Source organism: Heloderma suspectum, chromosome 1 (assembly GCF_057233095.1).
Source record: "Heloderma suspectum isolate Gila_16-S chromosome 1, 16-S_ref, whole genome shotgun sequence".
Taxonomy (NCBI): Eukaryota; Metazoa; Chordata; class Lepidosauria; order Squamata; family Helodermatidae; genus Heloderma; species Heloderma suspectum.
The window spans coordinates 200,585,872-200,611,461 of record NC_139458.1 but is presented as its reverse complement, the minus strand read 5'-3'; the positions used below and the strand labels follow the sequence as shown (position 1 = coordinate 200,611,461).

Here is a 25,590-nt window from a genome sequence, read left to right as displayed (position 1 = left end):
GAGTCAAGAGACCTGCTGAATGGGATGGGCTGTTATGTGTGGTGGAAGGGGTGGGAATCCCCAAATATTGCACGGGGGAACCTTCCACAAATGGAGCCCTTCCTCTGGCGGAAAGCGGATTCTGGATCCAACACCAATTCATTGAGGCTTCGTGGTAGGTATTAATCATGACAGCTACATAGAATCTCAGTTCCATTGTTCAGAGGCTGGGATGTCTCTAATTTCTGGATTCTGGAGGTAGCAGCGGATGGTCTGTCTCCATTGTACCTTGCTTGTGAGTTTCCCAGAGGTATTTGGATGGCTGCTTTGGGGAGACAGATTGCTAAATTACCTGGGCTTTTTCCCTTTCTGAGTATGCCTTTTTGTGTTCTCAAACCAGCCAAAGTTCATTTATGTAGGACTCTACTGCCCCTAAAAGTCTCTACACCTTCCCAAAAGGACAAAATGTAGTCTCTTGGCACTCAGCTGTATGCATATACACATTTGCTCCTGTCTGGGGTCTTTAGATGTGGACAAAAAGTAGAACACAGAAAGCTGTATATTAATTGCAACCTCCATGCGTCGCATATGAGTAATATCCCAGTTAAAGGGGAGAAACATTTACAGTGTTCATTCTCCACCTCTGAACTGACTGTCTCTGGAGGTTGGCCTTCCAGCTTTTGGGGTGCTTTATTGCACAGTAATCCTATGCTTGTGTACTCAGAAGCACATCCCGCTGTGTGCCATGGTGCTTATACCCAGGTAAGTTGCATAGAGCTGTCGTGTTAGTGAGGAAAGGAGAGAAATTGCCATTTGTGGCCTGGGGTAAGTGAAATTAGGATGATCTGATGCACAGGATGACAGGACTCTTGTTACTTCAATTCCTGAGGAGTAGCTGCGTTGGTCTGTGGCAGCATAAACACTCAATATCTGAAAACTAACAAACTTATTGAGGCACAAGTTTTCATGGGGCCGCTTTGTCAGATGCATTTGCTGGCATTCATGCTTCTATACACATATTAAAAGTACAGTAGTGTTATTTCTTTCCTGTCTAGTCACCAGTCACCTTACACACACACTTTCTTTAAGCTGAGGGCAAATTATCCTCTCCAGTGCAGTCTCTTGAGCAACAGCATAAGAACATAAGAAGAGCCGTGCTGTATCAGACCAGGGGTCCATCTAGTCCAGCATTCTGTTCACACAGCAGCTGACCAGCTGTGGACAGGAAACCCACAAACAGGATACAAGTACAACAGCACCCTCCCGCCCATGTTCCCCAGCAACTAGTGTACAGAGGCATACTGCTGCACAGCTTCATTCAGCCAGCCTTTCTAAAGCTAAGGCATTTCCATAAAGTAGCCTTCCTGAACCTGAAAAACAAAATAAAGGCAGCCATGCTGAGGGTAAGAAAAATTCCAAAATCCATATTAGTGTAATACCTTTATTAGGCCAACCAAAAGAGCACAAAAATTGTGCAAGGTTTCGTGATCTTCTGCAGACATTCGTCTTCCTCTCCCATCCCACTTCATCTTGGGACTCTGAACATGCAGGCACTCTTGACTTCACCATGCACATTTTTTCCAACCCCCCCCCCTTTTTATAGCATTTTGCCTGTTGAAGAGATCTGGAGATCTCGAAAGCTTGCGCAATTTCTGTGATCTTTTGATTGACCTAATTGAGGTATTACACTAAAAGAGATTTTGGAATTTCTCAACCTGGTGCCCTCCAGTTTTGGACGTCAACTCCCATTGGCCTCCAGCCAGCATGGCTCATGATCAGGAATCTTGGGAGTTGTAGTCCAAAACACCTGGAGGGCACCTGGCTGGGAGAGGCTGCCATAAAGCAAGAAAACAGAATTACCCGGGAGCTGCTGATTAGTGGGGGAGGGGGGCACCTATGCGGGCAGTCTGCACACTTGCAGACAGGAATGGAACTGGAATTGTTTTCAACGTTGTGTTCTTAATATTGTATTTTAAATGAGATTGTAACATTTATGTGTGAACCGCTTAGGGATTTTATTGTATTTAAAAAGGTAAAGGTAAAGGTGTCCCCAACCAGTCATGTCCGACTCTAGGGTGCGGTGCTCATCCCCGTTTCTAAGCCGAAGAGCCAGCGCTGTCCGAAGACGCTTCCGTGGTCATGTGGCCGCCATGACTGAACAGCGAGGTGCACGGAACGCTGTTACCTTTCCCGCCGGGGCGGTGCCTATTTATCTACTTGCAATTTCTTGCTTTCGAACTGCTAGGTTGGCAGGAGCTGGGACTGAAGACGGGAGCTCACTCCGTCACGCGGCACTCGGGTCTCGAACTGCTGTCCTGCCGACCTTCCGGTCTGCAGTTCAGCGTCTTAACCACTAAGTAGCGGTATATAAATACCACAAATACATACATACATTTACACTAAGCAAAACCACCGCTCTTCCCCAAGCGCCCGGTTCAAAACGAGCGGCCGCGTTCAAGCAGCGGGGAAGCTTTAATGAGCGTCCGTCGTGCACTAAAAACGTGGCTGTTCAGGCAGGCATTTGCGGCCGGTTAGGGTATTTTAGAAAATGTTTTTATTGTAGAATTTTATTGTTTTATTGTATGTTGTACATCGCCCAGAGTGGCTGGGTGAGCAGCCAGAAGGGCGATTAATAAATTAAATAATACATAATAATAAATAAGCTTGCATTCCAAAACCTCCCATAGCAAAACGCGGGGTCTCCTCCACATCTCCCCGACCTGGCGTCCTTCCCCTTTGGAGGGAGGAGCCGGTGAGGACGTCAATCCTCCTCCGCCAGCCCCAGCCAGCCGATCCCGCATCGGCGCGGCTTTCTGGAACCGCCCATCCCTCTTCGCGCCGGACCCACGCAGTGGGGAGCGCCGGGCCTGTCGGCTCCCGCCGCCCGGGCTTGGGGATGATGTCTCCAGCCTCGGCTACCCGCACTTCCCTCTCCAAGGCGCCGTTTTGTTCCAACAGCCGCAGACGGCGGGCTGCGCGCAATGCAGGCGCTCCTGGGCTCCAGCCCGCCCCAGCGGCGTTTGGGGCGGCCGCATCTGGCCCGGCTGCTGCAGCAGCTCTTCGTCCTAGCGTTGGCCCAGGCGCTCACGGGTGCTGGAGAGCTGGCATTATTAGCAGGTAACGGCGTCAGGCTGCCATCCGCGCAGCCTACCCACGCGCAAGTCTAGAGAGTCGAAATTCCATTGAAGACAGCGGGGCTGTCTTCCGAGTAAACATGCCTAAGGTTACTGTGTTACTTTGTTCCCGTTCTTGATCTTAGTAGTGCTTGTTTTATTTGTTCTATTATGAGAGTTATAGCCCGCCTTTTCCCTTCTTGCAAGGATCCCAAGGCGGCCTATATGGCCCTCCTGCTCTATATTTTATCCTCAGAACAACCCTGTGAGGCATGCTAGGCTGAGAAAAAGAGAAAGCTAAGTGGTTAGAAAGTCAGGACAGATAAACGGCAGTGCTTCTTCACAGGGTGCGTAGTTAAACTATGGCATTCGCTTCCACAAGATGTAGTGATGGCCACCAATTTGGATGGCTTTAAAAGCGGATCAGACAAATTCATGGAGGATAAGGATATCAGTGGCTACTAGTCCTGATGGCTATATGCTATCTGCAGTATCAGAGGCAGTATGCCTGTGTACACCAGTTGCTGGGGAACATGGGTAGGAGAGTGCTACTGCACTCATGTCTTGCTTGTGGGTTTCCCTTGGGTAGCTGGTTGGCCACTGTGTGAACAGAATGCTGGCCTAGACGGACCCTTGGTCTGAGCCAGCATGGCTCTTCTCATGCTTTTATGAGAGTCAGTGACTGGCCCAAAGTCACCCAGTAAGCTTCATGGCTGAGTGAGAACTAGAAGCTGGGTCTTCCAGGTAGGGATGTACGAAAGGGACTTACCTTGTCCAGCCGCTTTTTTCGCGGTGGGGGGGAGGCGCTTCGCTTCTCCTCCCGAAGTTCATGCAAGGGGGGGGAGGCTTCCCGCCTCACCCGGCCGAAATTCAGGCCGGGCGGGAGGCGCCCCATCCCTCGCTGGCGAAAGTCAGGCCGGGTAGGAGCGCCCCGTCTACCCGGCTGCGAAAAACAAAAAACAAAACCACCCCCGTGATAGGCTACGTAACGATTAACGTAGCCTATCACGGCTAGATTTGCAAAGTCAGCCGTGATAGGCTACGTTAATCGTCACATAGCCTATCACGAGTGACTTTGGGGGGGGGAAGCGCGTATGCAAATGGCGGCCCCCATAGGGAGCTGCCATTTGCGTTCCTTATTTTGGCACGTCTAGTCAACGTAAAGATTTACGTAGACTACGGCGAAAATAAGGGCAACGCTATTTGCGTTGCCCTTATTTTCGCCGTAGTCTGCGTAAATCTTTACGTAGACTACAGGGACCAAATAAGGAACGCAAATGGCGGCTCCCTATGGGGGCTGCCATTTGCGTATGCGCTTTTTTTTTTTTTTCCCCCAAAGTCACCCGTGATAGGCTACATGACGATTAACGTAGCCTATCACGGCTGACTGTCAGGGTGGACACTGAGCCCATAGAATCCCAGAGTAGTTCTCATTTGGAGGAAGAGCAGTCGCTCCTGGGAGAGGAGCGCGCCCCTTTTTCCCAGGGCCCGCAGCTGACAGAGTTTCCTCCCACCCACATTCCTAGATTAGAAAGCAGTCCAGGGAGTGACCCAGCACTGATAGCAGACTGGTTGGATGCGCGGCGCAGACGCAGAGAGCGGCGCCAAATGGAGAGCGCGGAAAGGAGGCGTAGCGCCCGGTTGGCGCTCAAAGAGTGGTTGCGCCCAGAGGATCCAAGGGAAAAGGGGAAGGATTCTCCCTAGTCCTTATATTCAGGGGTCTGCCAGTAATTGCCCTTCAAACGGGGACCACCTGTTCCAACTTAGGGCATAGGGATGCGGCTGCTCAGATCTAGTTGCTACCTGTAGAGCTGTTAAGTTGTAAAAGAAGAATAAAGCTTTGAAAAGAATCCCTTTGTCTGTGTCTGGACTTGGCTACTGGATTAGACTGAGAGCCCTCCAAGGAGCCCTTGACACTGACTTTGCAAATCTAGCCGTGATAGGCCATGTTAATCGTTACGTAGCCTATCACGGGGGTGGTTTTTGTTTTTGTTTTTAACTTTCCTTGTAATGGCGGCGGCCGGTCAAAAGACCGGCTGCCGCCCCCGCCCCTGATGAAGACTCGACGAACTGCCGCCGGGACCCGCCGCCAGGAGGGACATTCGTGAAAGGTAAGTCCCATCTCTGGGGGGGTGGCGGAGAATTTCACCGCCGATTTCGGGGGGCCGAGCACATTGGCGCTCGGCCCCCCGAAGTTTTGGGGAGAAATTCTCCCCCATCCCTACTCCCAGGTCCCAGCCCTACACTCTAAGCACTACAGTACACTGGCTCTTGTTGTTGAAAATGAGTTCTAGTAGAGCAGAAACCCAATTGCCTCCCAGGAAAGAGGGGGTTCATTGCATGGACGAGATCAACATACATGTCACTCTGGGCTTTGGTTTGAAATGTTATTTTCCCTTTCTTTCCTGTTTTTTTGTCTGTTTTTAGGGAAGTGTTTGAACTGGCCACAAGAAATATAGGAAACTTCCTTATACTGAGTCAGTCCATCGGTCCAGCTAGCCCAGTGTTGTTGACATTAGCTGGCAGCGGCTCTCCAGAGTTTCAGGCAGGAGTTCTTCCAGCCCTGTCTTCAGATGCCAGGGATAGAACCTGGGACCTTCCGCATGCAGAGCATGTGCTCTTCCATTGATAATTAAGTGCATATAGTTATATTCATATAATGTAATAATATAATATTACATTACATGCACACACTTGCATTGATCTTTCAGTGATCCCCCATCTGTGTTACTGACCTGGTCTGCAGCATCAGGTATTCCCAAGATCATTCACTGAACATAATCAAATTGACCCAGTTCCCTTTCCTAAATCTTTCAGACCTAATAAGATAAGTCAGCAATCTTGTGCTTTTCAGATGTTTTAGACTTCAACTCCTGTCAGGCCAAGACAGCATAGCCAATAGTCTGGCATGCTGGGAGTTGTAGTCCAAAATATCTGGAGGTTGTGCTCAAGAAGAGTTGGGTGTTAGAGCCCCCAAATGTGCCCCAATGAATGTGTATTTGTGAACAGCTTTTGTGTATTTGTGAACAGCTTGTGTGAACATTTATTGTTTTAAAGCCGTAGGCCACCCCAAAAACATGTATATTAGTATTTATTAAAATAAATGTTCAATTGAGGGAATGCTTTGTTTACAGAACTGAGTAATTCAACAGCTTTTCAAGAAAGTAGATGAAAAGCCAGATATTAGTTTGCTCATATTTGTTTGGTCTGCCAGCTAGAGAGTGACCCCAGTGTAGCTTATCTTTGGCCCCCTGCCCACAGCCTAAGCTAGTAGAGTGCATTTAGTTTTAAATACTGCTGTGGGGAGAAAACTGGAGAGGGTAAATTGCTGCAGATTAAACAGCAGTAGTCACCATGAATTTGTGCTATGGCTTCTGCATAGGAACGGCCTCAACAGTAAAAATTTCAGGGATTAGCAGTGGATTGCAAACACTGACATAGCAAACCTATCAAAATATGCCATAGATAAAGGCATAGCAGGCACAATCTTTGTCTGGCAATTTGGCTTGGTTTGATTTGTAACTGGAAAGATCAGTGTTAATAGCATAAAATATAGATCTAATGCAGCAGAAAAAGGTCTCAACTTGCAAACATCTCCAAACCTTGATATGGATTAATCTTTTCTTTCTCTGTCTATCTAGATAATAACTGTAGCCACTTGAAGGCAACGGACATAATGCATAGTTCAGAGTCAACCTGTTTCTGCTACATTCCAAATGGAGCAATACAGTTAAAAAATATTTGGTCAGCTATTCAGGTACAATCACAACATTGAGTTATACAAAGGTAACATGGGGCAGGTTTGGGGCTTTTTTTTTCAGCACAAGTTAAAATAATCAAGGTGGAAAATTAATGCATTGGAAGCCCACAGCCACATTTCAGTGTTAGAAAATGTCAGACTGAGTTATGGGTTTGAGGAGTCTGAAGATCAAGATCTTCTGTGACATGCTTTCATTATGTGACATGCTTCCATAATGTAGTATGGCTTGGAGCTTAGATCTATCCTCGTCACTGGAGGCCCAGGTGGCCTTGGTGGCCTAGAGCACCCATTACCAACTTCGATTGGTGTGCCAACTATGCCCATTCCTGGATAGGGATAGCCTAGCCATAGTGATCCATGCATTGGTAACTTCATGATTAGACTACTGCAGTGTGCTCTACATGGGTCTGCCCTTGTGTGTGGTTCAGAAGCTGCAGCTAGTGCAGAATGCGGCAGCTAGGGTGCTCACTGAGACACCAAGCTATGTTCACATAACACCTGTATTAAAAGAACTGCATTGGCTGCCTATTAGCTACCGAGACATGTACAAGGTTATGTTATTGCCATACAGAGTGGGACCAGGATACCTAGCAGACCACCTTCCCTTCTACATACCCAGGCGACCCTTAAGATCAGCAGTGGAGGCCTTGCTGGTCATTCCAAAATGAACAAAATGTCACCATGAAGAACCCCAACAGCGGGCCTTCTCTGTAGTGGCACCCACCCTCTGGAAAGCCCTCCCCTGTGCAATTCAGGAGGCAGAAAATGTGGCATCTTTTCAACGACTCCTGAAAACATACTTGTTCACCCAGGCTTTCCCTGGGCTGTAATTAAATTAATCATGCCACTCCATTTTACTGCTCCTCAAATTGTTTTTATTGTAGTACTGTACTGTTTTTAATTTTGTGTTTTTTAATATTGTACTTTAAATGAGATTTTAATATCTATTGTGAACCACTGAGGGATTTTATTATATTCAGTGGTATATAAGTGTCACAAATAACTAACTAACTACTAACTTAACTTACTTAATGGCATTTTAACACCTCTCTTTTGTGTTGGCCCCTTTGCAAAACAAACCCCCAAAACACAATGATCCCCTCAACGTATTACGCCCACTGCATTATATTTCAGCGGAAAAACCAAGAACGTCTCTTAAGTTCAAACATCTTTGGAGGACGGACAGATACATGTACAAGTCTGAGCTGCAGTACAATGAGCAAATTCCAGTGGAAATGTAGGACACTAGCAATACAGTCTAGTACATGTTTACTCAGAAGCAAGCCCCATGGACAAGGACTAGGGATGGGAGAAAATGTTGTTCAGTTGGCATTTTGATATGAATCAATATGTGAACCAGAATGTAGTTATCCTTCAGTATTTGGTCTTCCATGGATTTTGTGATGCTGCTGTCTGAATAAAAAGTGTGTACAAAAATGCATATATTAGGAGAAAGTGCTCACAAAAATGGTTTTATTAGGAAAAAGTGCTCACAAGAAAGCATACATTAATGAAAAACACCTACAAAAAAGCATTATATAAGGGAAAACTGCTTGCCAAAAATGGTTACAGTAGGCAAAAGGAACAGCGTGGAACAGCCCTGTGCTCAGAAGAGGACCATGGAGTGGCCAAAATGGAGCGTTCCAGGGCGGGGAAGGCGGAAATGCTGGTACGACACATCCTATGTGTCGTCCAGCAGCCTTCTCCCCAGCTCCACCTTGCCACAGCTAGAGAGCTGAAATCAGCTGTCTAGCCGCAAATGCAGGGCAGGAGAAGCGTGGAGGGAACGATGCCCTCCGTGCTTCTGCCATGCATTGGATAGGTGGTCGCCTCCGAGTTCGGAGGCGGCCACCTACTCCCATAGGATTGTGCCCTTACTGTCATAGCTTCCCCCAAAGAATCCTGGAAATTCTTTGGGGAGGGTGCCGAAAATGATCTCTCAAGGATCCCTAGTTGCCCCACTTCCTCGCTTACCGTGAAGAAGCTGCATGCTGCTTATTGCTCCTGCTACACACAAACAGGTAAACAAACCAGAAATGGATAGCTTTGTGTTACGGTCCAAACCAATGATTCTGGTTTGTTGCTCCCAATCAAGTCTGGGTTGCAAGCCAGCAACAGGCCAGGGATTGTTGTTGGCTTACAAATCCTGGCTTGTTTAGGAGCAACAAACCACAATCCCAGATTTGACCGTAAACAAAGCTATCCATTTCTGGTTTGTTTGCCCGCTGACACAGATGGGCTACATGTGCCAGGATTCCTCGCTTAAATTGTGTGGTCACTGCCAAAGTTAAATGGTGTAAGTTGTGCGATTGCAGCTTAGCTGTCAGCTGCTCTGTAATTGCCTCCTGTCTTGTGAATGAAGGTGGTGTTTATGAGCCAGGATTACTATTAAGGGTCTCTTTTTTTCAGGTGAAAATAAATAGCACTGCAATGTTCGAGGTGGTGCCTATCACAGAGGAACATAATTGTCAAAATTCAGAAAATCTGATTGCCTTTTTAAAGTGCCTGCTTAACAATATTTGGCAATCAGGTGTGTCTAACGAAATCACCGTATCAGTGGACCATTATGGAGACAAAACCTGTTTCAGGGTTCAACCCCAAAATAAAGTACCCTACACTGTGAATGCACAACAAAATAGTGAGTATTTAAAAAACAAAACAAAAACACTCCACCATTAATAAGGAATGCTTGTGTTACTGAAAGGATGCGTTCTAAGTAGCAAGCTGCAAAAACGGAACGACTTGAACTTTTCCTGTGCTTTTGTTTTGTTTTGTTCCAGCATTGGATCAGAAACTCTTTCTGTTGTTTGTTGCTGGTGGACTTCTCTTTCATTTTGCACATAACTTGAGTAGGTAAGTGCTGATTTTATTTTACTGGGTATAGGGATGTACAAAACTCACTTACTTTTTCGTGGAATCTTTCGCGGTGGGGAGGGAGGTGCTCCATCCCCCCCCCCGGAATCCTTGACGGGGGAGGCGATCCGGTCCTCCCCCCCGGAATCCTCGACAGCCGGTGGTTCCGGCAGCGTCTCCGGTGGCTGGTCTCCTGGCTGGCCGTGGCCGGGCTGCCGCTGCCGCCATTGCTGTCCTGGCTTGCAGCCGTGATAGGCTACGTAAGAATTTACATAGCCTATCACAGCTGGGTAAAAAAAACCAAAAACCAGCATACACAAATGGCGGCGGCTACAGCGGCTGCCATTTGCATTCTCTATTTTTCGCCGATTTATCTTACATAAATATTTACATAATATAAAAGGGCGAAAAAATAGCGTAGTGGGCACTATTTGCATTCCTTTATTTTTCGCCGTTCTAGCCTACGTAAATATTTATTTACGTAAATATTTATGTAAGATAAATCGGCGAAAAATAGGGAACGCAAATGGCAGCCGCCATAGCCGCTGCCATTTGCGTACACTGGGTGTTTTTTTTTTTTACCCAGCCGTGATAGGCTATGTAAATTCTTATGTAGCCTATCACGGCTGCAAGCCAGGATGGCAATGGCGGCAGCGGCAGCTCGGCCGTGGCCAGCCAGGAGACCAGCCACCGCTGCCGGAACCACCGCCGCATCTGCCCCAGGTAAGTACCGTCCCTGGGGGATTCTGCGGGGGGGGGGCAGGAGGCCGTTCTGCCACGGATTCTGGGGGGCCGGATTCTAAAGAATCCAGCCTCACTGGAATCCGTGACGGAATTCTCTGCCATCCCTAACTGGGTATCTGTTTTAACATGTGGTTCTTGAGAAAACTGGACTGCAGTTCTGCGTAGATATGAAAATCATACTTATTTCAACAGGAATTTTGGAAGTAGCCCAATTCTGAGTTAAAGCATTTTTACCCATCTCATTTGCCAAAAAGGCTTCCAGAGCACAGCTTACAAAGATAAGATGTATACAATCTAAAATACATGACACACAAGGAAAAAGGATTGGAGAGGGAGGAGGGGGGGGGGAGAAACTCAGGTACCAGTTCTTAAAACCCTAATCAGCTGTGAAGTTCACTGGGCTGGTCGCTAACCTATTGCACAGCTTCATTGTGAGGATAAAATAGCGGGAGGGAGAACAATGTATTCTGCTTTGAGTGCAATTAATAATAATATTCCTAAGGCTGTAACCCTATACTTGCTTGTTTGAGGCTTATTTCTGAGTAGACCTGTGTTGCCCTGCTAATAACTGAGGTACTGTACATGCAAATAGATGCTATGTCCATGGTCTCCCTTTCCCATTGCGATAGCTGGGGTCTCCCTTCCTTTAAAAAAAATGAAAGTTAAAATCCTGCTGCTTGGCTGCTTGGGAAGGGAGCTGGAGGCTGGATTAAGTTCCCTCCCTTGCCAAAGAACTGGCTTGTGGGCTTTTTGAGTGATATTGCTCACTGCCCCAGCTGCGCCTTCTACACTGTGTTGGATTGGCATTCATCTCAACAGGCAGCGGCAAAGTAAGTCCAACAGCATCCTTATTGTTGGGAAAAGCTGTTGAGAAAAGTTGAGGAGAGGCTGTAGCTCAGTGGTATAGCACATACCTTGCATGCAGAAAGTCCCAAGTTCGATCCCCAGCACCTCCAGGAAAGAATCCTGCCTGAAGCCCTGGAGAGCCGCTGCTGCCTGTCCGTGTCGGCAGTACTGGGCTAGATGGACCCAGGGTCTGATTCAGGATAAGGCAGCTTCCTGTGTTCCTGTATAGAAGGCAAATAGTCCCTCTCAAGGTAATAACTCTCTAATAACAATATACAAATCTGTACTTAGATGGAGGCTATAGGGGTTCTGGTCTTCTTCAGAAAATCGTAGGAAGCTACACTAGATTTCTCCCCAAGAAACCCCAAAATAAAACCTTATGGGATTGTTCTGTTAAGGAATTGCCTGGTCAGGTTTTTCCAGAGCAAGATTTTATTGTTTTAAATGGTTGTACATCGCCTTGATGGCTTTTTAGCAAATAAGGGGGTATATAATTATTAATCATAAATAACAAATGTGTTAATTGGGGCAGCAGGGGGATGGTGTGTGTGTGTGTCTAGATAAACTTTCCTATAGGCCTCTAGAATTAAAGTACGGTTGTATTTTTTGCACAGCCATGCGCTTGAAACCACTTTTCTATATGCAAAAGATTTAACAGCATCCCTCTGTTCTTCCCAAATAGAAGTATTGTATTCTATTATTCTGCTGGAGTAGCATTTGGTATTCTTGCCACGCTACCCTTTCTCCTTTTGATGCTTAGAAGATTTATTCCCAAGGTAGGTGTACCATTGCTAACATAAAATTAGATCGTTGAGTTTGACACGTAACTCTGTCTTCAAATGTTAATTGAGCTTTTAGTTAGTCCTTGGACTTAAAAACAAACAATGATGCTGAAATAAAATCCCTTTAAGGTGTCATAGATGATTTCTGAGGGCTTGTTTGTTTATGTAATTCATTCTTCTTCAGAGAAATGTTCCTCTGAAATACATTTCTTACTTCATTCTAATCTCTTTTTTGTTTAAATGTTTATTGCGTGAATCTGAAGCAGGATCAAGTTGTTAACAGAGCCCCTGTATAATTAGGGGCTCTTGACATACATATCTTTGTTTTATCTTGGGATAAGTGATTCTGCAACAATACTTTGGTCACTATTTTCTGAAAAAATGAAATTGAAACTCAAATTCACAGTAAGCACTTGACTTCTGAGGTTAATAGTTCTGGAAAGGATTAAAAAGATTAAAACCTGGCTGGAGAAAAAGAAAACATTTGCAGACACTAATTACAAATGTTTTCTGTGGAGAGATTTGTTGGCTATGGATTCTAGTGCCCATATTCAAGTGTGTTCCTATATTTGACTGTCACCCAGAATAGTAACCTAGGTAGGCTGGCAAAACATTCTGGGATTCCTTTCCTCTATAACACCTCTGAATGAATGGATTGTATCTGGTTCCTATTCCACTAGTGGGAGCATTCCCTGAGTGGAGTTCCTCTCAGAACACACCTGACTGCAAAAAGGAGGAGGAGGTGATTTTCACCCACCCTCTGAAACCCCCTATTCCTGAGGGTCTCCTTCCTCGCTGTCCCAACAACCCTCTGGAGCAGATTTGGAGGGGATATAGGGGACTGCAGAAGGAGATGGAAATCAGCGAATATCGTCTCCTCACCTACTCATCCAGCGGGAAAGCTCCGCTACATTAAAATGGAAGCCCTTCCGTCTGTGGAGGGCTTTTGCTGGATCGAACCCGATAACTTTAGTATCTCCAACTGTAAACAAGAAGTTAGGGATGGCCTTGCTCTCTGTGCCAGTGAAGCACTGGAGAGTACAAATCACAAGTACCTTATGGAATAGCAGAATGTACCAGACCTTGCCAAATTTACAGTGGAGTGGCATGTTTTGTTCAGAGTGTACCTTGCTCTTGCCCAGTTGTTGGGTATCGCCAACTGGTGGCTCAAATTTGACCCCTGCATCAATTTTCCTTCTGGCCTCTGGTGGCCCTACCAAGTTTGAATCAAGTTGTGGTCAAATGTTTTGCTGATACGTGAAATAAACCTGTTTTCAAGAGTTATAAGAGATGAAGACATTTCACAACTGAGTGCTCATTCTCTCCTTGCGTCTTGAGTATCACATCCAAGCTTTGCCTGGGTGGATGTCCTCCATAGCTGTGACATTCGCCTCCTACTGCTAGATGGCACCAACTTTATGATAATCTGATGATCCAGGAATGTTCAGTTTGTATAGACCAAGGGTGCAGAACCTCAGGTCCATGGCCAAATCGAGCTTTTCTGGGATTCCCCAGATGGCTACTTCCCCGGATAGCTCCAATTGCTTTCCCCATCCGTCTTTTAGATGCGTGTTTTCTCATTCAGAAGGGTTGAAATTCCCCTCCTAAGGCTTAGTTAGTGGCAGTAAGAGCTTTAAACTGGTGTTTTGGCCCCACATCCTTTCTCCTTGATCCCGCCCCATTCTGCTTTTTGCCCCACCCACTACTGGAGAATTTTGGAGAAGCACCCGCCAGAGCTTCTCTGAAACTGAATTCGGCTCTCAGGCGGAAAGCAGTTCAACACCCCTGCTTAGCCAAATATAATTTTGGCTCCAGGACTCCAGTCTAAAGAATAGAGCAAGGCAAGTTAGTTGCACTTCAGTCCCATTGAAATCTGTGTGAAAAGTTAGTCATGACTGAGTTCCCACTGATTTGAATGGGACCTAAATGCAATTGACTTAGTCTGGATCTAACCCACAGAAGGTGGTGGTCCCTGCACCATCTTATGCTATAATTAGTGATAGATTAGCTGCATGCATGACTTAAAGGGAAATGACAGTTGTGCGTGAGAAGTGATAGGGGGGTTAAGAAGATTTGTTAACCAAGGGGTACTGCACTTTCCTATTTGATAGGCTTAGCATGGCATTGTCTGAAATAGATACGTGAGTAAAATTAAAACTGGAGCTTCAGCAGGACATGAGACACAAACATAATCTTCTACAGAATGCAGTTTACTTACCTCGCTTAGGCAGTGCTCAGTCTTCTGCTCAATCTTCTTTCCAGGCCAGCTTGACCCCCAACTCCCTCATTATAGGGGGGTACCCATGCCCCCTCCATGTGTTGAAGAAATGCACTGAGAGGCCTGCACAGGCTAGAACCATGCACCAACTCCCTGCTCCCTTGGCGAATGTCCATGAGAAGGAGTTCTCCCTGCACATAGATGTACCTGCAGAGAGCTCCTACCTTTGAGGAGGGACGATGCTCAGTCAGGGTTCCTCCTCAAGTGTACATGTGGTGAACTCCTTCTAACGAATGCCCACCGGGTTATCATCAGAGACACGGGAGGCAGTGCTGGGTGGGGCTGGCCCCTGTGGCCCCCTCTGTGTGTTTTTTCAATACATGGCAGGATCACATGTACCTGATGTGCTGAAGTGATTGCTAACATGATAGTAAGAATGCTATCACATTTGTACAGCCTTTAGCAAATGTGATAAGGCATCCTTGCTGATTTGACTTATCTCGACTTCTGATTTCCAGCTATGAAATGGTTGTCATTAAGTCTTTCGGATTCTGACCTCTTCAAGTTGGGCTTTGTGTCACCTTGTTTTGGGAGATATATCTAGTAAATTGTGGCTCCCACGTATGTGAACCTATATATATATATATGATCAAACTCAAACTCAAGTATTGCTCACCCACATTTTTTTTTCTTTTATCTCCCCCCTCAAGCTAAGCACCTTCTGGATTTTAATGAGTGGATGTTGGTTCTCTTGTCTATATATTTTTTACACTTTGAAAGAGGATTTGAAATGGCTGTGGTATAATTCTACACGCTACGTACTAGGTAAGAGAATGCATAGAAATATAGCAGACCATTCTGTCAAAAGTGTGTATAATTCTAAAAGGGAATATTAGCTTTTTGGCAATGTAGCCTATCTTCATTCATAAAGCCCCCCTCCAATGGAACTCCCTGCCTTTGGAGGTCAGGCAGGTGCCAACATTGTGTTGTTTTCGGTGCCTCCTGAAAAGCTCTTTATTTCAGGAAGCCTTCCATGATTGACTGGCCACAGTTTTATCAGAATTCTGTTTCTTCTAAAGATAGTAATTATTTCAACATGATGTTTTATTCTTTTATCCTGTTTTGTATTTTTATTATTCACCACTCTGAAATCAGTCTAGATGTGGAGCGCTATACAAATGTTGTAAATAAATACATTTATTTTAATTTAACATCCCAGTCCGCCACCTAAGGTCCTCTGAGGGCAATCTGCTGCAGCTGCCTAATGTGAGATTGGGAGTCACATGCAAGAGGACCTTTTCCTTTTCTGCCCCTCAGTTGTGGAATGATCTGCCAGTTGAAATACGCCTGCTGACCTCTTTGAAGGTTTTTAAGCAGGCGTTAAAGACTATTATTCCAGCAGGCCTTCCCTTTTTAGAACACTTGCTCCTTTTGCTGACTTCTGTATGCTGTTTTAAAGCAGGGTTGTTTTAAGATGGGTTGTTTAATTGTTGGGTTTTTAAAATTATTTTTAGTTCAAAGTTGTTTTTAGTTATATGTTGTTTGTATATAATGTCCATATGCTTTTATGTAAATGTTTTTTTAACTTTTTATATTGTATTTAAATGTTTTAACTTTTGTAAACTGCCCAGAGAGCTTCGGCTATGGGGCAGTATACAAATGTAATAAATATTGCCAAATTTACAGTGGAGTGGCATGTTTTGTTCAGAGTGTACTTTGTTCTTGCCCAGTTGTTGGGTATCTCAAATTTCAAATAATTTCTTTTATTCAAATAATATTATTGGAGAAACAGTAATTTCAAATTTCAAATTGGGTATCTCAGTTTCGCAAATAAATGGCATTTTTCTCCAGAGGTTCTAGGGTGGGGCAGTCTTTCACCTTTGGGAAGTACTTCCTCTGGTAACTAGGCAATGCTATCAGCAGGAAATGGCACTACTAGGGGAGGGACTTCCTCTCAATTCCTAGGCTAAGCTTGGACTATGCAAGCATACCCTCTACCCTAAAACATGTAAAGAGAACCAAACCCCACCTTTTGCTAATGGAGAAAGAGTAGTGTGAAAATCACCATAAAGCAACAGACTCTTATCCTAGAATGCATAACATTTCATTTGTTCATATATGTGTGTGTGTCTGTGTGTACTGTAGACTAACAACAGAGTATTTTAAAATATGTATTTTGAGCTAAACGTTTCAGCTTCCACCCTCGTCAGTAGTTGTGCTGAACATACACACACACACACACACACACACAGAGGGAGAGAGAGAAAATAGACACGTACTGTACATGATAGCAACCAGAGCAAGAAAGAATGGAGGAAAAGGAATGATATGCCACCGGACTCTAACTACATGCACACTAGGTGTTGGTATTTATTTATTTTATTTATTGCATTTATACCCCACCTTTTTTCCTCTTGCAAGGAACCCAAGGCGGCTTACATTATCCTCCTCCTCTCCATTTTATCCTCACAACAACAACTCTGTGAGGTGGGTTGGGCTGAGAGTGTGTGACTGGCCCAGAGTCACCCAGTGAGCTTCCGTGGCCGAGTGGGGACTAGAACCCGGATCTCCCAGCTCCTAGTCCAACACTCTTGCCACTACACCACACTGGCTCTATAAGAAGTCCTATATACATAGTGTATATATATACACACACACACACACACCCCTATATATCATATACCTATAAGAAGTCCTGGGTCTGCCCCTGATAATCCTCAAACTACTGTCTTTGAAGGGTGGGAAGACTGCCCAATCCTGGAACCTCTTAGCATGTAAATTTACGGTAAGTCTAAATTTTCTTTTTTCTGGAGGTTCGAGTGTGGGAAAGTCGATTTTGGGATGCAGAAAAATAGTCTGTTCCCACCAGGCAGGAAGGACAGCTAGAGACCACCTTTTGCAGAACACGCCACCTGAAGGCCACATCTACTGAAGGGTATTACATTTGCAATAATGTGAGGTGATATGAACACTCCGCCTGGGGCAGTGGAGGCTGGTGGCTCCGATGTCAGTGGGGTGGTGAATCCGCTCCAGGTTTCCGTCAGAATTCTAAAGGAGCTCTCCAAGGTGTTTCTGGAGCGGATTCTTTACCCCACTAACATTGAAGCCACCAGCCTCCACTGGTCTGTGGTGACTATTTACACGTGGCAAGTTATCGCTCAGGGTTGCAGTCATAAAGATGCGGGCCTACTTGTGGGACCTTGCCCTTAGGCTCCAATCCTGTGCGCACTTGCTTTGGAATAAGCTCCAACAAACATAGTGGGACTTTCTTCTGAGTAAATGCAAATGGGATCGGCTTCAGGAGCAAGTTTACATGTTATGTATTTTTTCTCAGAAAGTTCCCTTTGGTTTTTAAAATAAATGTGTATCCACATTTGCTCATTAACATCAGTGGTGCCACTGGGTAATTAATATGTGATCTTGCTCTTGGAATTTCCCATTCCATAACACATTTTTAAAAGAATCTGGCTTTGCAGATAAGTTTACAGAAATCACTAGAAATCACAAAGGGGGGGGGCGGGAGAAAGAAAGAACTCCCAGTTAGTTAAAGTGCCCTTGCCTAGTCCCTTGTAGCTGATTCTTACCACAGGTAACAAGATAGGGGTCTGCTAACAAGCCTGAAATAAGCTAATTTCCTACAGTTCCTCTCTATGGATCTTTACATGGCTTTGTCTTTTTTTCCAGGGTATATCCTGACACTTGGATTTGTCAGTTTTGCTATTTGTTGCAACCACGGCCCACTCAACAGTGAGAGAAGTATGAACCTCTTGATGTGGATGCTACAGCTTCTAGGCTTAGTCTTAATTTATTTTGGTATTGCCATCCCACAGGTTGCATATGCAGTAATAGCTGCCATGATCTGTTCAAAATTCCTGCATTATCCTCTTAGAGTATTCTACTATGTTGGCAGGTTGGTATGTTTTTTTAGCGTTAAGCTAATGTATAATGAAGTCCCCCCTCCCCACACTCCCAAATTAGTTAGGTAATCAAGCACATTTGCTCATTTTATCGTGTAGCTACATGTTACAGGAAACACAGTACTGCCACTGAAAGCAGCATCCCTGTTTTGAGTTTTCCTCCTCCAAAACATGTAATCTAAAGTGGACAATGCCATGAAGTCACAAATTTGTGTGTTTCTGTCCTCAACCAACAGCAGCCAATCATACAGAGCAGGGATGGTGAAACATCATATGCTTGAACTAAGCGATACTTCATCTTATGGAGGAAAACTTGGCATGGGGATGCAGTTCTTGATGGCAGCCTCACTTTTCTGTAATAAGTACTTACACATTTTGTTCATAAAAGCAGGTGATTGTGACATTTGGTGAGAAATAGCTTGCATCGCTTCAACAATACTATTGTGCAATTCTTAGTACTGTCTTAGAAAAAGAGGTGGGCAGACATCAAAGCTTGGGTGATCTATTATTTTTTTAATAGAACCCTAAAATCCACCAACCAGAGCCAGGTGCAAAAGAGTGGCTCAGGAAGGCAGACAGATATGTTAAATTTTAAAGAAGAAGGTACTTCTCAGCGCATGCTCAGCCCAGGAATTTCTGGTGTTTGCAGAATCAAACTCTTAAGCCCTTTTATACACAAATCCACTCCTCATTTTCCCCACAAGCATTTTTCCCCGCAAGCAGCCTAGGCCTAATTTAGGGGGGAAAGGCTTTGTACCTTTTGCTTTTATTATGCAGTTGGGGGTCAGAATACCCTTGCGAATCTTCTGCAAATCATACCGAGATCTACCAGTACATCTACTCTCAGTCCACCCCTACCTCAGGAAGAGGAGTCGTTGGGATGCTTCTCAATTAATTGAGGCCAGACTCATGCAGTCAGGAAGCAGCATGTTCCTTCCTACGATCCAGCTCTGTGGTTCCTTTGCATGCCAAAGGCCTCAGGTTCAACCTCTGATACCACCCAGTTAAAAGGATCAGAGAGTAGGAGATGAGGAAGACTTCTCTGCCTGTAACCCTGGGGAGCAGCTGCCAGTTAGAGTTGACAGTACTGAATGAGATGGACAAACAGGCTGATCTCGTTTAAGGCAGCATCCTGTGTTCCTAGGTCCATTATAAAGGATCACATGGAAACACCCCAGCAGTTGTTCATGCTGGTGACTTCCTGCAAGCGTAGTGACTGCTACTGCCTGTAAAGAAACCTCTGTGTGTGATGATAATGATGCGTAATGCCTTAGAGTGCAACGTCCCTGTAATGCAGGTTAGGATTATCATCCCCATACCACAGGTGGTAGCAGCTGATGCTGAAAATCAGAGGCATGCCTCATATAAGGCCAGCTTGACGTCGTTACAGAGTTGAGATTTGAACCAGTGCCTTCCTGGTTTGCAGCTGGGTCTCTAGGATGCAATCCTATGTATGTTTAGACAGGAAATAGTCCTATGACTCCCAGCATTCCCCAGCCAGCATGGCTGGCTAGGGAATGCTGGGAGTTGTAGGACTTTTTTCCTTCTAAACATGCATAGGATTGCATCCTTAGTTACTTGGCCTCATCAGCTGCTTGCACCGTAAGTTTCTTTGCATGGTCCTGTATGTAGGGATGCACATGGGTAATAAAAGGCATTCCCCGTAGATTGGCGGGGTGGAACTGCAGATCAGTTTCAAAGGGTGGCACATGTAGGAAAAAGGTGCAGTGCATTGTGGATATCAGCCACCTTGTCTTCCCAGATTGGCTGTCAAATTCTGAAGGTAGGTGAGAATCTATTTCATCCTCCAAATACCTTTTGGTGCATAGTTACCTCTGGGGTGAGCCTCTGATTTCTGATCAGTAGCTCAGAGAGGTGTCAACACCTTATTGTGCTTTTGAACAATGGGAAATGGCCATTTCACAAATGTTAAATCCGCCCTCGAGCTCATGATGGGGTGGGCAACCTGTGGCCCTGCAGATGTTGTCGGACTGCAACTCCCATCTGCCCTAGTCAGCCCCCACAATTGGCTATGCTGGCTAGGGCTGATGGAAGTTGCAATCCAACAACCTCTAGAGGTCCACAAGTTCACAGAATCACAGAATAGTAGGGTTGGAAGGGGCCTACAAGGCCATCGAGTCCAACCCCCTGCTCAATGCAGGAATCCAAGTCAGAGCATCCCCGACAGATGGCTGTCCAGCCTCATCTTGAAGGCCTCCAGTATGGGAGAGCCCACCACCGCCCTAGGGAATGGGTTCCATTGTCGTATTGCTCAAAAGTTGCCCACCTTTGGTTTGCTACAACAACTTCCAGTTAATGTATATGCTCCCACCACTGCCCACATGTGGAATTTTATATAAGTGAGTTTGTCTATGGGACACAGGATTTGTCCACATGGAACTGTTGGCTTGGATCATACCATTAAAGTATCTTTCTCTCTATTGGGTCTGGAGAAAGCATGGTTGAAGAATGTGTGCTGCTCCGAATTTGTTGTTGGCTCTTCAGCAGAGGCTTCCGTCTGGTACATTCTCTGTAGTCCTTTGGCAGGATGCTTCCCTCGACAATAAGCACAGTTACACAAATGGCGAATTCCAAAATAATCCCAAGTGTGTCTTTCAGTACGCCTTCACTGTGACAGTGTCCCTGTTAAATCTAAGTACAGCTGCTTTCGCAACTTGCAAGAAGGGGCTGTTTGTTTTCTACTCTGCCTTTTTAAGAAGGCGCATGTCAGCCAAGGATGGTGTGGGCGGTTCAAAGGCAGACACTGTTTTTTAGAACACACATTAAAGAGAAAACATGAAATCTTAAAAAATGTTTTCATACTAGTTAATTTGTAAATGATACTTCTTGCAGGGCAAAAAAGCAGCAAGGCTTTGAAAGATTTTGCCTTATAGCATTTGTTATTTGAAAGCATTTATTCTCCCCCCTCCCATGTACCCCTATTTTTTCCTTTCCCTGCCCCCATGCCCATTATGTATGGGGTTTATACAGCCTTGTTCAGGATTGATATGAATATTGATATAAACAAGTTCCAGCTCATATTAAAAGCCAATTGGAGCTGCATCCACTGACGGTCATTTTTCATCTCACGTTGGAGTATTCTAGTGAGTCTCGGCCATGCCTGAAAATGTCTGGGCAAAATGGTTAATATATGTATCTCGCTTAGAGGGAGAGAAAGAAAAAGCTATGATCTTGCTGCCTGCACAGAAATCTGTATTGGTTGTCTTAAGACTTCCAAGTTTTGTTTTGTTTTCCAAAAGCAAGAATGCATACAAACTAATCACTGCATCATGTATTCTGGGAATGATAATCCTAACCTTCCTTACAGAATCAGTTCTGAAATATAAATGTGTTTAATTTGCATACAGGTTGCAAAACTGGACTGTTCTTTGCACAGAATGCAGGCTTACCTTGGTACAGTGTGTGTGTGTGTGTGTGAGTGTGAGAGAGAGAGAGAGAGAGAGAATTCATGTGGAGTGTACATCACTGTGCCCTGACTATATATTTTGGATACTCCATCCCATGTGTGTGTTTCAGAGGTAGTTACATGTATTAAAGATATTTTCAAATATATGCTAGTGTTCCAGTATTTGAGTGCTAGGACAATTTAGCACCAATGCTATGCTAGACATTGTACAGAATATAGAATTAATTTGGTCCCTTTATCTGGAGGCTGACAAGACAGGGGTGAGAGTAAGGTCTATAACCTGTGAGCAATGAGGATAGTGTAAAGCAGCCTTCCCCAACCTGGTGCCCTCCAGATGTTTTGGATCACAGCTCCCAGCCTTCCTGACCACTTGACCATGCTGGCTGGGGCTGATGGGAGTTGAAGTTCAAAACATCTGGAGGACACCAGGTTGGGATAGAAGGTAGTTGGATGACATGCAAGGAAAAACAGTAACCTTTTGACTTATGAATTTAATTGGACTTTGGGGGGGTTGGCTTTTTACAATATAGGTGTGGTCTCTCAAAGTCCAGTGAAGGCCTGTGCTATGTGCCTCTGCTATATTTTGTAGGGTAATTCAATGTATCTGCATACAAGTGCCTTCAAGAGGTACAACTTTTCACATGTTAGGTTATACTGTTAGGGATGGTGTTTGTAAGCCACGGCTGTTAACAGCAAACTTGGTAACCGGGGGGAAAGAGAATCAAATGCACTTTCTTTTAAGCTTTTCAAATACGAAGAAAGATAGAAACGGAAATGAATATGTTCTTTTATAACATTTGAAATCTCATTAAAGGTTATATGTATTCTGCAATTGTATTGTTCATACACAAATTTGGCATCCTGAGAATGTCTGGATTTCAAGTTTCTAGTCCGTATGACTGCAAAAGGGGCCTGAATATAGACTGGCAATACCTGGAGAAACCGCAAGAGTGACGCTGAGCAGGATTTCCAGAAGTCATTATTAGAGAGCCGTTCACAGTTCTCCATGGCTAGAACAAATAGAATTACAACACAATACTATGCATGCCTACTTGGAAAAAAGTCCCATTGCATTCAGTATAATTTAGGATTGTTGCCTAAATCATGCAAAATAAGCCAATATGTAGAAAGTATCATACATTACATAATTTGAACAAGTCACATTATTCAGCTTTTCTTGGCATGGGTTTTTTTCCCCTTAATGTGCTCTGTTCCAGAGGCAATGTTTTATCTGCCAATATATTCTGTATTTCAAATCCATGGTACAACTTTCAAAATGCCAATGTTGTTTTTTTCTTTTCTTTTCTTTTAGAAAAGCCACTCGCTTGTTCAAATCAGAAAAGTTAGAGCTTCGTTATCTGACTGAAGAGGAATATCGGGAGCAAGGTGAAACAGAGACCATTGAAGCCTTGGAGGAGCTGCGTGCGTTCTGTAGGAGTCCCAGGTTCCCCTCATGGGTAGCAGTAGTCAAGCTGCAATCCCCACAAAAGTAGGAACATATTTTGTTTTGCATTTTTGACATCTCAGAACTATTGTTATGCATTTAAATCAGGTGTAGGCAACTGCAGGAAGTCAGGGGGCCATTTTGGCCCCCGAACCCTCCTGCAGACACACCCCTGAATTTCCCACCCACCCATTGGTTTCCAATTGCTGCATACCAACTTTGGCTGTGGCAAAAAAAAAAAAATTCTAAGGGAAAAATGGTGTCTGTAGTTCTACAAGGGTCACATTTAACTTGTTTGCAAGCTAAATTTGACCATTTTAATGCTCCAACTGCTTCAAGAGTCAAATTTAGCTTGCAAACAAGCTAAATGTGATCCTTGTAGTGATTCATAGTGCTACAGGCACCTTTTTTTTCTACCCCGCCCCCACACACACACAATTTCCTACCACTGGTACCAAAATCAGTGGTGGGGCAGGGGCAGCACTGGGGGTGGGGTGGGGATAAACACATGTTGCCCACCCCTGATTTAATGCATCACTTTCTCAAGGGAAAGGGTCACATCATCATCATTATTTACTTATACCCCACCTTTTTCCCAATACTGGGACACAAGGCGGCTTACAAAAATTAAAACATATACAATTAAAACCTATGAAAATATACAAAAGTTAAAATATAAATTAAAAAACAATACAATTAAAATTATATTAAAACAGCATTTTAAAACAGCATTTTAGCAGCTTACCCCCAGGTTCCAGCTATGTCCCAAAGGCCTGCTGGAACAAGAATGTTTTAGCCTGCCTCCGGAAACACATCAAGGAGGGAGCCATCCTAGCCTCCCTGGGAAGGGTGTTCCACAGCCGTGAGGCAGCCACCGAGAAGGCCTTCTCCTGGGTTCCCACCAAATGTGCCAGTGACAGCGGTGGGACTGACAGAAGGGCCTCCCCAGAAGATCTCAGGGAACGGGCAGGTTCATAAGCGAAGATACAGTCTTTCAGATAACCTGGATCGGAGCCATATGGCTTCATAGGTCATAGCCACCACTTTGAATTATTCACGGAAACAGACTGGAAGCCAGTGAAGCTGTTTTAACAAGGGAGTTGTATGCTCCCTGTAACCAGCCCCAGTCACCAGTCTGGCAGCAGCTCTTTGAACCAACTGCAGTTTCCGAACACTCTTCATAGACAGCCCCATGTAGAGCACGTTGCAGTAATCCAAACGGGATGTAACTAAGGCATGTGTCACCGTGGCCATATCGGACATCTCCAGGAACGGGCGCAGTTGGCGCACTAGTTTTAACTGTGCAAAAGCACTCCTGGCCACCGCTGAAACCTGAGCATCCAGGCTTAGGGCTGAATCTAGGAGCACCCCCACACTGCTCAGTCTTCAGGGGGAGTGTAACCCCATCCAACACAGGCTGAATCCCTATTCCCTGATCTGCCTTTTGATTGACCAGTCTTGTCTGGATTAAGTTTCAATTTGTTCTCCCTCATCCAGTCCATTACTGGACTGATGCCAAACACTGGTTAAGGACAGAAACAGCTTCTTTGGAATCTGGTGGAAAGGAGTAGTAGAGCTGGGCATCATTGGCATATTGGTGGCACCGAACTCCAAATCTCCGGACAACCTCTCTCAGCGGTTTCATGTAGATATTAAATAACATGAGGGGTAGAACAGAACCCTGAGGGAGCCCGCAAGCTAACAGCCATGGAGTCGAACAGGCATCCCCCAACACCACCTTATTTGTTTGTTTGTTTATTTATTACATTTCTTAATTGCCCATCTGGCTGGTCACCCAGCCATTCGGGGCGATGTACAGCAATACAAACAGTTTTAAAACAATAAAATTCCACATTAAAACATCGTATTTCTAAAAATACCCTAACCCACCCCAAGTGCCTGCCTGAACAACCATGTTTTTAATGTGTGGCGGAAGCTCATTAAAGAGGGGCATGGCGGAGTTCCCTAGGGAGGGAGTTCCACAGAGTGGGGGCCACCACACAAAAGGCCCTCTCCCTCGTCCTCACCAGCCTAGCTGTCCTGGCTGATGGGACAGAGAAGGCCATCTGAGGCTGATCTTGTTGAGCGGCCTATCTGGTGTTGCTGGAGGCGTTCCTTAAGATAAGCTGAGCTGGAACCATATAGTGTTTTAAAGGTCAAAACCAATACCTTGAATTTGGCCTGGAAAACAACTGGTAACCAGTGCAACTCCTTCAGCACCAGAGTGATGTGATCATGCCGGCGGCTGCCTTTAATCAGGCGAGCCGCCATGTTCTGTACCAGCTGCAGCTTCCGAACCGTCTTCAAGGGTAACCCCACGTAGAGCACATTACAGTAGTCTAAATGAGAGGAGATCAGGGCATGTACTACCGATGGGAGCAGATGGTCGGGAAGGAAGGGGCGCAGCCTCCAGATCAGATAGAGTTGGTACAGTGCTGTCCGGCTCACAGCTGACACCTGAGCCTCCATGGACAGCTGGGAGTCTAAAATGACCTCCAGGAGGTGGA

General features: G+C 45.1%; 1 protein-coding gene across 8 annotated transcripts in view; it reads left to right on the top strand.

The window, feature by feature from the left end:
- The first annotated feature begins 2,763 nt into the window (after nucleotides 1-2,763).
- The window catches only part of NEMP2 (nuclear envelope integral membrane protein 2), a 35,533-nt gene continuing 12,706 nt past the window's right edge, over nucleotides 2,764-25,590 (top strand). For 2 of the 8 annotated variants that reach the window (XR_014785201.1, XM_084816190.1), the window contains exons 1-8: nucleotides 2,764-3,096; nucleotides 6,734-6,849; nucleotides 9,262-9,490; nucleotides 9,633-9,705; nucleotides 11,978-12,071; nucleotides 15,006-15,120; nucleotides 17,980-18,205; nucleotides 22,952-23,128. Coding sequence is in view for 7 of the 8 variants with exons in the window: in XM_084816190.1 (XP_084672316.1) it covers nucleotides 2,961-3,096; nucleotides 6,734-6,849; nucleotides 9,262-9,490; nucleotides 9,633-9,705; nucleotides 11,978-12,071; nucleotides 15,006-15,120; nucleotides 17,980-18,205; nucleotides 22,952-23,128 (1,166 nt within the window). In the remaining variant the exon portion in view is untranslated. Of the gene's footprint in view, nucleotides 3,203-4,414; nucleotides 6,879-9,261; nucleotides 9,491-9,632; nucleotides 9,706-11,977; nucleotides 12,072-15,005; nucleotides 15,121-17,979; nucleotides 18,206-22,951; nucleotides 23,129-25,590 lie in introns of those variants that run through there. The other 6 variants (XM_084816222.1, XM_084816213.1, XM_084816230.1 and 3 more) reach the window with 6 other exon arrangements.